This window comes from Crocuta crocuta, unplaced genomic scaffold, assembly GCF_008692635.1.
Source record: "Crocuta crocuta isolate KB4526 unplaced genomic scaffold, BGI_CrCroc_1.0 scaffold310, whole genome shotgun sequence".
Classification (NCBI taxonomy): domain Eukaryota; kingdom Metazoa; phylum Chordata; class Mammalia; order Carnivora; family Hyaenidae; genus Crocuta; species Crocuta crocuta.
In genome coordinates, this window is record NW_027532609.1 from 213,174 (window position 1) to 225,029 (window position 11,856).

The window sequence follows — 11,856 nt, forward strand, 5'->3', positions numbered from 1 at the left end:
GGGGGGGGGGGAGGGGGGATGACGGGAGGCAGTTCACAAGTTTTGTTAAGGAGAATATGATAACTACTACGCACCAGTAACTATTTTATGTTTCCTATTTTTCCTGTTTCCCTATGTTTCCTAACTTCATTAGAATTATCCCATTCTCATGCCACTGTTGTATATCTGGCTTGGGGGATGGGGGTGACTAACAACTTTTAGTTTATTGACTGCTGGATAAGGAGCCAAATCTGTATCTACTGGACAAAACTATAAATTACCCAGAAATATGGGCTTCACATTGGATGGGAGCTTAGGTAGATGGTTTGTGGGAGAGAATGCAATGGACAGAATCCAATGGAATCCACTGGAAATGGCCGTTCCAGTATATGGGTAACCACTACTGTGTAAACACAACATTTCAGAATATGACACACACACCACCTCTTGCCAATTATATGCTATCCAAAGAACCCTCTAAAACTTGTTACGATCAAGGAGTCTTCAGATCACATTATGACATCTGTGACATTCAACACTACTTAGATGCTTAGTCAAAGGGAAAATACACATAAGCTTCAGGTGCACATTGTGGATGCCATACAAGAAGTATGTTTGGTGGCAATAATAGACAGATGTTCTAAAGTGTCTCCATCACCAAGGAGTTTGATGGTGACTTTAACATTACCCTGAATATCATGGAAGTTCAGAATGTAATCCAAGCTTTGTCACATGTGTGAAGACTGAGCAGCTAGATAGAAGTTCCACAATTACAGTATGTGTTGAAGAGGGGCCCAGCCTCAAAGAGGTTGACTCTTAAACAATTCCTTCTAATGTTCTCACTTTTATGTCAAGACATTTCACAGATTTCATAGGTGACAAAGCTGTTTAGTATATGCAATTTCCTAAGTTTCTTGACAAACACACATCATAGATGAATAGAACTGTGTATGTTCTATATGGCACCATGGACATTAACTCTGTAAGTGGTATAAAATGGATGATGCCAAGGAACCAACCAATAATAGTAGTTCAGATCTGAATCAACAGACTCTTCTTTATCTGAGGAGAAGCTAACTGGAAAGAGAGTGGGAGTCAGTCTACACAAAGGGATACAAAGACTCTGGGTTGGTGATCAAAGATGTGAATTTACTCTAGAAGATGCCAAACATATAAAATCCTGCATAAACTTCTTAAGTTAAAAGAGTGCTATTTCTGCTTCAATTCAAAGCAATGTGGATCCTTTGAGCTTACAGGAACAATGTCATACTTCTGCTCTCTTCATTCCTTTATGTAGATCTGAGCTTCCATCTGTTTTGTTTACTTTTGCTGATGAATTTCCTTTAACATCTCATAGTGACACCTAATAATAATGAATGCTCTCAACTTTGCTTATCTGTAAAAGTCTTAGAACGTGAAATATTCTGAATCTACTGATTTATTTTTGACTATTACTTCTTCAAGTATTTTTTCTGCTCCCTTTCCTTTCTGTGATTCCTTATGACATGTATGCGAAAATAAATAGGTCCTAGAGTAAACCTCAAGTATCCCCAGTGAAAGGTGTAATGGGAACCGCCTCATAAAGATCTATAAATATCAGTATTATACATTTCTTCTTACGGCCAGGATTAGCTCTATATTTGGAATTTCTATTCAACACATTTTGGTTGAGATACTTTATAAAAAAGATGAGGCATAAGTCCTCCCTAAAAGAATATCATGCAATCAAGAGCCTTAAAATATCTCTACAGTTTTTATACACAATGTCTAACACAATAAAAAAATAACTAACTATAGGACTACTCAAGAAAATCTGAGGGGCGCCGGGGTGGCTTAGTCAGTTGAGTGTCCGACTTTCGCTTAGGTCATGATCTCGCGGTTCGTGGATTCGAGCCCCGCGTTGGGCTCTGTGCTTACTGCCAGCTCAGAGCCTGGAGCCTATTTCAGAGTCTGTATCTCCTTCTCTCTCTGACCCTCCCCTGCTCACGCTGTTTCTCTCTCTCTCTCTCCTAGAAATAAAAATTTAAAAAAATATTAAAAAATAATTAAAAAAAAGAAAATCTGATAAAAACCAAATAGATGTTCTTCACAGAAACAGAAGAACTCATTCTAAAATTCATATAGTTGGGGTGTCTGAGTGGCTCAGTCAGTTGAGCATCCAACTCTTGATTTTAGCTCAGGTCATTATCTTAGTTGGTGGGATTGAGCCTGGTGTCAGACTCCATGCTCAGGGCACAGAGCCTGCTTGGGATTCTCTCTGCCTCTCCCCACTTGTGCTTGCTCCCTCTGTCTCTCAAAAATAAATAAATAAACTTAAATAGAAGTACCTATTTGTGCTTGCTCCCTCTGTCTCTCAAAAATAAATAAATAAACTTAAATAGAAGTACCTATTTGTGCTTGCTCCCTCTGTCTCTCAAAAATAAATAAATAAACTTAAATAGAAGCACCATTTGATTAAATGTCCTACCTTTGATTTTGGCTCAGGTCATGATCTCAGGTTCATGAGATTGAGCCCCGTGTCAGGCTCTACACTGACAGTGTGAAGCCTGCATGTGATTCTCTCTCTCTCTCTGCCCCACCCCATCCTGCCCTCTCTCTCTCTCAAAATAAATAAATAAAACTTAAAAAAAATAAACTTTTTTAAGAGTTTAAAATTCTTAAGGAATTTCAAGGAATATATATGATGGTGACTGTGGTACAATGTGAATGCATTTAATGTCACTTAACACTTAAAAAGGATTAAAATGGTAAATTCATGTTATACATATTTTATCAAATACTAGAAAAAAATAAATAATTCAAAAAACTGTTAGAATTCATATTGACTTATGGTGAATAATAATCATACTTTCATATATATATACTGCCATTTATATTGGCTCATTTAAAAAAATGTTTGCTTAAGGTCAATTTCTTTTTTATTTGAAATTTATTAATAACCAGATAAAAAGTAAAAAATACCCAAATCACTGCATAAAAATTATTTACTGATATTGTAGGGTTAAGATAATATAGTCCATTTTAATAGAAAATTTAAAATTTGAGTTTTCTGTAATCACTGGTAGCAATATGTAGGTGTAATTTATTACTTCCTTCAATTATTAACTTATTATTTACTTTGCTAGGCACAATTCATCACAATTTTGAGGAAGACTGTAAATAATTAAAATATTAATCAGTGAAGGGGCTCCTGGGTGGTTCAATTGGCTAAGTGTCTGACTTTGGCTCAAGTCATGATCTCACAGTCTGTGAGTTCAAGCCCTGCGTTAGGCTCTGTGCTGACAGCTCAGAGCCTGAAACCTGCTTGAGATTCTGTGTTTCCCTCTCTCTCTCTGACTCTCCCGAGGTTGTGCTCTCTCTCAGTAATAAAAAAGAAAAAAAAAACTTAAAGAGCCCTGGAATCATTATGGTTAGGACAAAGAAGGCTCATAGAAGAGTAATAAATTAGCTTACTTCAAAGACAAAGGAGTAAAGATGTTTCAGGAAGGGGACTAGCATATGCCAGAGCACGGAGTCAGGCCTTAGCATGTTTGAGATCCTGCATGTAGTTTTCAGAATGTTTAGAATCAAGTTATGTATGAAGAAGTAATAGAAGAGGATATCGAATAGACTACTATGATAAACAGCCTTGAGTGACAAGCTAAAACATTTGGAGATGTACCCTAGGACGTAGGAATCCCTTGAAATAATTTGACAATTGAAAAGATAAAGTCAGAGGTACCTTGCTGGCTCATTTGGAAGAGCATGCAACTTTTGATCTCGGGGTTGTGAGTTCGACCCCCACATTGGGTATAGAGATTACTTACGTAAATAAATAATAGTTAAATAGACAAATTTTGACATACCTCTTCAGTTACTGATAAATCAAGCAGATAAAAAATTAATTGAGGGTGTAACAGATTTGAACAGCACATGCTTGATCTTATGTACATATATAAAACTTTTCACGCATCATTTAAAGAATCCACATTCTTCTCTACTACACGGAGACCATTTAAAATACTATACATGAACTAGGCTTCAAAGCAGATCTCAACACCAACTGATACCAAGCAGTCCTCAATTTTAAAACAGCTTAAAAAGGGGCGCTTGGGTGGCTCAGTAAGTTAAATGGCCAACTTCAGTTCAGGTCATGATCCCACAGTCTATGGATTCAAGCCCTGCATTGGGCTCTGTGCTGAGCGCTCAGAGCCTGGAGCCTGCTTCCGATTCTGTGTCTCCCCCTCTCTCTGCCCTTCCCCTGCTTGCCCTCCGTCTCTGTCATTCAAAAATAATAAACATTAAAAAAAAAACTTTAAAACAATAGCTTAAAAAAACCAAAGAGCTAAATAATCAACTAAAGAAATTAGATAAGAAAAACCAGAGTATGCTAGTTTTAAATAAAGTACAAAGAAGAAAAAACAATAGAGACAAGAGGAAAAAGACCAATGTATGATAAATTTGTAAACCATACTTGTTTATTGCCATTGTAGTATTTCTAATTATTCTGTTAATTTATTACTTATCAATTTCACTTAAGAAAAATATACTGACTATTGATTCTGAGATGAAATTACTTCTGTAAATTCGCTATCTATAAGTCAGCAATTACTTAAATTCTGTTACTTTGACCAACGTACTCTCCTAAGTGGTGGGGTGGAATGGGGAATATTTATAGTCCAATAAAGGAGATGGGCATATAAGGAAGACAAAATATAAAGTGATAAATTCCACATATTTCTCTGTTCAAAGGAGGAAGAGATTAATTCTGATTTGTGATGGGGCTTAGAGAGGAAGTGGCCTTGAAATTTAAGTAGGATTTCAATATGCATAGACAGGAAGAAAGGATGGGAGTACATTTAACATAAATGGTTCTAGTTAGAATAGAGACCAAAGAAGAAGAGAAAGCCACAAAAGTGCTTGGGTGGCAAACTGCAAACGTAGTAATTAGAATTAGGCTCCAAGGAAATTGGTTTGTGGGGTACCTGGGTGGCTCGGTCAGCTGAGCATCCAATTCTTGGTTTCCACTCAGGTCATGATCTTGTGGTTCATAGGATCAGCCCCACATCAAGCTTTGTGCTGGCAATACAGAGCCTGTTTGTTTTTCTCTCTCTCCCTCTCCCCTGCTCACACACTCTCTCTCTCAAAATAAATAAATAAACTTTAAAAAAAGAGGAAAATTGGTTAGAAAATTATTTCTATAGACAAGGCAGGAGTTAAGAAGGTCTGAGCTGATATAGTGATAGTAAGAACAGAGAAGATTAGAGAGATAAGAGACATACAACAAAGGTAGAATTATGGTTTGACAACTAGACAAGGGTCAAAGATACTTAGTAATATGACAGTTGGGATGTCATTAATAAAAACAGGGAACACAGGAAGTAGTAGGAGTTGAGATGGAAATGACTTTATCCCCTACAGATATGCCTATTATACCTATAGTGCTAGATAAGAAAGGATGCTCCTAAAATTATTGGAAAGCAATTACTTTTATAAACCAATATATGATATAAAATGTATCTGCCATTCAACTTCATTTAACCCTTAGCTATTATATTCATTCTTTTTCTCTGTCTGCCTGACTTCACTTCCTTCCAAGGTGTTGAACAACTCCAGGGTCCACCATCCATACTACACAGAGGGTGCTAATCCCACAGAATCTCCTGCTGTTGTGCAACATGGTAACTTTGCTTCCTTCCCTATCCACCATAAACTCAGGGGCATAGCTTCAACTATTCTTTAATTACTATTAAAGTTTAAATTAAGAAGAAATTAGATGTATTCCTCAACCCAGTGTGATCAAAGTGGACCCATTCACTTTCATGATAAACTTAAAATACATTTGCCCAAAATACAAAAGCAGAGTGACAACCTAAGTGTTAGAATCTGTGTATCCCCAAAATTTGTATGTTGACATCCTAACCTCAATGTGATGGTATTAAGAAGGGGGGTCTTTGGGAGGTAATTAGATCATCAGGATGGAGCTCTCATAAAGGGGATTAGTGCCCTTATAAAAGAGATTCAAGAGCTCTCTTTTCCTGCTATATGTGGCATAATCTTCTTTATTTTTTTTCAGTTTATTTATTTTGAGAGAGAGAGTGAGTGGTGTTGGGGCAGAGAGAGAGGGAGGGAGAGAGCATCCCAAGCAGGCTCTGCACTGTCAGCACTGGGAGCCTGACATGGGGCTCAAACTCATGAACCATGAGACCATGGTCTGAGCTGAAATCAGGTTAACCAACTGAGCTACACAGATGCCTCTAATCTTCTGTATTTTTTGCTGTGCTTGGTTTTTACAACTCTTTAAAAACCAAAATATATTCTTAGCAAAAGATCCATACAAAAATAATCTGCCCCCCCTCTCAAAATACTGGCCTATGGTCTGTAATTTGCTGACATCCTACTCTAGAAGATCCTCTTCTTTCTGTCATCAGATGGCTGCATGGTCTAAAAAGCTGATTCCTGAAAGTACAAGTCTTTCTGAAAATAAACCTGCTGGTCAAGAGATCTACCTAGATACAGCTGCAAACCAGGAAGCAGGCACTCGCCAAAATCTAATCATGCCAACACCCTGATCTCAGATTTCTGGCCTCCAGAATTGTGAGAAATTTCTATTGTTCATAAGCCACCAAACATATGGTTTTTTGCTATAGCAGCCTGAGCTGAGACTGTATGTTTCTTCCCATCCCAGTGAGTCTTCAAATTTCAGTACTCTTAATTCTTTCTTTCAACTTATTCAGTGCAGTATAAACATATCTTTAGTACAGAGACACATATTAAGGGTATGGCTCAATATACCAAGTACTCTGACCACAATGCGAATTAAATTAGATATAAATATTAAAAGGTAACAAAAAAAGTCCACCTAGGTTAAAGAAGAAATCATAGTGGAAAAAATATTTAACTCAGAAATGCACAGGCTATAAAATTTGTAAGATGCAGGTAAAATGTATTTGGAAAATAACATTAAATACAGTCTTTTAGAAAAGATCAATGAGCTGAAGAACAAAGTTAAGGACTTGCATAACCTGATTTCACTTATCATAAAGTTACAGTTATCAAGACAGTTTGGTAATCATGAAAGATAGAAACATAGATCAGGGGCACCTGGGTGGCTTAGTTGGTTAAGTGCCTGACTCCGGCTCAGGTCATGATCTCGTGGTTCATGAATTCAAGCCCTGTGCTGACAGCTCAGAGCCTGAAGCCTGCTTTAGATTCTGTGTTTTCCTCTCTCTCTCTGCCCCTCCCCTGTTCATGCTCTGTCTTTCTGTCTTTCAAAAAATAAATAAATGTTTAAAAATTAAAAAAAAAGAAACATAGATCAATGGTCCCACCATATATGGTCAACTGATTTTTGACAAAGGTGTAAAGGTAATTCAATGGAGAGAGGACAGCCTTTTTTTTTTTTTTTAATGTTTTATTTATTTCTAGGAGAGAGAGGGAGAGACAGCGTGAGCAGGGGAGGGTCAGAGAGAGAGAGGGAGTCACAGACTGAAGCAGGCTCCAGGCTCTGAGCTGGCAGTCAGCACAGAGCCCGACGTGGGGCACGAACCCACGAACTGCGAGATCATGACCTAAGCGAAAGTCGGATGCTTAACCGACTAAGCCACCCAGGCGCCCCAGGAGGACAGCCTTTTTAACCCAACTAGCCATCACTACAATCAAGATACAAAATGTTAGTATCTTCAATGGAGTATTACCTGGCAATCAAAAAGAATGAAATCTTGCCATTTGCAACTACGTGGCTGGAAGTAGAGGGTATTATGCTAAGTGAAATTAGTCAGTCAGAGAAAGACAAATATCATATGACCTCACTCATATGAGGACTTTAAGATACAAAACAGATGAACATAAGGGAAGGGAAACAAAAATAATATAAAAACAGGGAAGGGGACAAACCATAAGAGACTCTTAAAATATGGAGAACAGAGGGTTGCTGGAGGGGTTGTGTGTGTGGGGATAGGCTAAATGCATAAGGGGCATTAAGGAATCTACTCCTGAAATCATTGTTGCACTATATGCTAACTAACTTGGATGTAAATTTAAAAATAAATAAATTCTTAATAAAAAATATCTGATAGAACTCAAAAAAAAGTAAAAGAGGTTTACTATGCCTCCCTTAAATCCTATTCAACCAAATTCAAAGGAAGCCAGCTAAACAAGTACTATTTTCAAGTCCTTTACTGACCTGGCTATATACTAGAGAAACTTAATACTTCATTTTCTTTTTAATATATCAAATGTTAAATTTTGGTACCAACATAGTTATCATGTATTCATGTATTCTGAACTCAAAGCAAAACACCTCATGTTGGGCTTTTTTACATTAATGAATTCTCTACTTATTTTTTCAGTAATATTAAACATAGACTGTCTTTCCTAAATTGCTAAAATCATATAGAGTTCACCATAATGGATTATTATAAAAATCAGACTAGTCTCGAAAAAACTTTGAGCAAGATTGTGATTTGCCACCCTGTTTTGTTTTAAAAGTATAATTTTGGGGCACCTGAGTGGCTCAGTCAGTTGAACGTCCAACTTTGGCTCAGGTCATGATCTCACGGTTTGTGGGTTCAAGCCCTGTGTCGGGCTCTGTGCTGACAGCTTGGAGCCTGAAGTCTGCTTCCAATTCCGTGTCTCCCTCTCTGCCCCTCCCTTGCTCACACTCTGTCTCTTTCTCTCTCTCTCAAAATTAAATAAACATTAAAAAAAGTATAATTTCATTTTATATAGAGTTTTCCTCAATTGTTTTCATCTTACACTTTTTGATCAATATTTATCACTTCCCAAAGAAGTTAGTAGACGATAAAAAATAAAATTGCCTTCCCCACCCCAGCACATTTTACTTACCTACAAAATGGGCTGGAAATAGTAGGTATCACATAACACATCCCGCCATTTAGGCAAAATGACCTGTGACTGGGACCACAGGGCTCTTCGTGATCTAAACACATACATAAATGAAATGGAGAAAGGCAAATTAAGTTTTTCTAATAAAACAAGTAAAGGACTAAGTATCTTAGACTGAAATTGCAACTCTAAAAATTAAAATGAAGAATTGCTCCTCAAAATGAAGAACTTAATCTTATTCCCTATTTGATAAGCAGGGATTTCTATCCCTTTAAGAGAAAAATTAATCTGTCCTAAAGATACAGCCATTAATTATAACAGATTTATAGATTATATTACAGAAATAAGGAATCTCTATATTCATTAGACTTTTAAAAGGCAATTAGGATCTTAAAATAAACAGTGGCTTTTCTATTTAATACTAAGATTCTGCAGCTTTGTTTAGAGTTTTTCTTGTTCTAAAGGTGTATTTAAATTCCTTCCTTTTGGTCTAAAATTCATTAAACTATGAAACTGCTGTAGGAAAATTATTTATATAATTGAAATAAATTCTAATTTCCAAAATTAACTTTAAATATTTCATTTATGACAATTTTAAAATTAAAAAAAAAAAAAACCCAGGGATGCCTGTCTGGCTTAGTCAGTAGAGCATGCGATTCTCGATCTCGATCTCGGGGGTTGTGGGTTCCAGCCTCACATTGGGTATTCAGATTACTTAACAATAAAATCTTTAAAATAACAACAACGACAAAAAAAGACCAAAATGTAATCTTACAAGGTTTTGATTTGGAAGAGGATTTTAGGTAACAGCTGGTAACTGAAAAGACTATCTAAAGTTCTAAAGTAAAATTAAAAACCTAAGTCACTGCTTGATATACAGCCAAAACTTTTAAAATATTGAAAAAATAAACTTCCATTTCTTTTTTGCTTGCTTTCTCTCCCCCCTTCTTTCTTCATCCTTATATCCTTCTTTATCTTTGACCTTTCATTTATCCTACTTTATCTCTTTTCTTTCCTGGTCTCCCATGGTCCCTCTCCTTTCTTCCATCTTGTACCTCCCTCCCCACACCTATTTTTTTAAACCTTTTTCTTTCATTCCTGGTCACCAAAACCATTATATAGAAAAATTTAGAAATATCTATAAAATCACTGAATCATTATACTACTATTTATAATTAGAAGGGCAAATTGCTGAACACTTTATCTTTTGGCCTTTAAAAGGGATAAAACTGTACATTACTACTTCCTAACTGTCTGTCTAGAAAATAACCTAGAATTATCTTATGTGAAGAAAATGGCAATACTCAAATTTGGCATTAAAAAAATCCTCTAGCCTTTATTTACCACTGAATATCAACAGTTGTTAAAATATAATTGCTACTGAGCCAGATGTTTCCACCACCAGAATTTAAATTTTTTAAATGTTCCTTTTACTTTAGAATTGACAAGAATTGGATTCACCATGACATTATTATTCTGGAATCTGGTCTGGATCACTTGGCAGAAGAACCAAGCTGGCACTTGGAGATTTTGGAAGGCAGGAGGTTTATTTTACACTGGTGGGCTCAGAGAGATCATTCTCCAGAGGTCTCAGCCCAGAGCATAAGCAGAGGTGAGAGTTTACAGTCTGTTCTCATGGAAAGCAGGTTGGGAAGGAAAACCCAGAATGGGAGTCTTCGGGCAGGGACTAGAATTCCCCTATCAGTCTTATCAGACATCTTATAACAGATTTTTTCCCCATGATTATAACTATGAAAGTAAAAAACAAACAAGAAAACTGAAGTAGAAAAAATTTTAAGTGGGAAAAAAGAAAGTAAACCAATCAGAACTAATTTTTCTGGATTTTTTCTTTTTTATACAACGGTGTGCTTCTTTACAATCAAAAACAACTTTTAATAAGATACTGCTTACCATTTTTCAGGAATAATATGGCTAACAAATAAAATCCCAATTAACATTACATCAGAATCACAGGAATCATCACATAGGGTTTTCCACTGAGAGTAGAATGTAACTTTATCACAGAATAGCTGAAATCAATGTCTTTATTTTTAACTGGATTATAACCAGTCAGGTCTCAAAATCTGGTATTTTGTCTGTAAAGAATGCTCATTTAACTTGAAGCATTATCTCTGAATCTATTTTGTTATTTTGATTTCATTTATTCCTTTTAAAAAAATTGTTTATTTAAATTCAAGTTAGTTAATAGTGTAGTATTGGCTTCAGGAGTAGAATTTGTTGATTCATCACTTACATATGATACCCAGTGTTTATTCCAACAAGTGCCCTCCTTCATGCCCATCACCCATTTAGCCCATTCCCCAACCACCACCCCTCCAGCAGTTCTCAGTTTGTTCTCAGCTTGTATTTTAAGAGTCTCTTATGGTTTGCCTCCTTCTTTGTATTTATCTTATTTTTCCTTTTCTTCCCCTATGTTCATCTTCTTAAACTTTTTTGCTTCTTAATTTCCACACATGATAATATCATGTATTCTTTTGTGAAGTTGGTTTTAGATATAAAGTAAGCTAGAATTTGTCAATTTGGAAAAAGCAACAAAATATATGTCTAAATAAAATAGTTTTATGCTATAAAAAGTGATCTTTCAAAACCAAAATATTTCAAATTCCTGGAACAATTTTAGATAGGGAAAAATAAAGCTTTGTATTAACACACCTTTTTTCGCAGGGGTGGGGGGTTCTATTGCTATGTGACACACACTGACAAATGTGTAAAATTACAAGAAGTTACCTGTTGGCATCTTAATTTTTAAATAGTTTCATTCTTGGTCAAAAGTTTAGGGTTGAAAAACAGCACCTAAAATTAATAATTTAGGAGAGATTATCTTTTGAAGGCATTATAATAGTCAAATATTCTATTAGCATACATTTTTAAATGATGAAAACTAAGATATTTATATGTTAGTGATAAAATTCTTCAGTTAGTGCATCTATTTTTTTTAGCTACTTACTACATATCAATAAAAACATCTGAACATAAAAAACTGAAAGATCAACATTAAACAGAATAAACACAGTAAATATAAGTCATTGA

The 11,856-nt window shown here is 35.7% G+C and overlaps 1 protein-coding gene across 1 annotated transcript in view; it reads right to left on the reverse strand.

The window, feature by feature from the left end:
- Positions 1-11,563, reverse strand: part of NRG4 (neuregulin 4) — a 56,195-nt gene extending 44,632 nt beyond the window's left edge. Inside the window, exons 1-2 of the mRNA XM_077780458.1 lie at positions 11,554-11,563; positions 8,806-8,899 (exon numbers count right to left, since the gene is read on the reverse strand). Of these exons, the coding sequence (XP_077636584.1) occupies positions 8,806-8,899; positions 11,554-11,563 (104 nt within the window). The remainder of the gene's footprint in view (positions 1-8,805; positions 8,900-11,553) is intronic.
- Between the last annotated feature and the right edge of the window lie 293 nt (positions 11,564-11,856).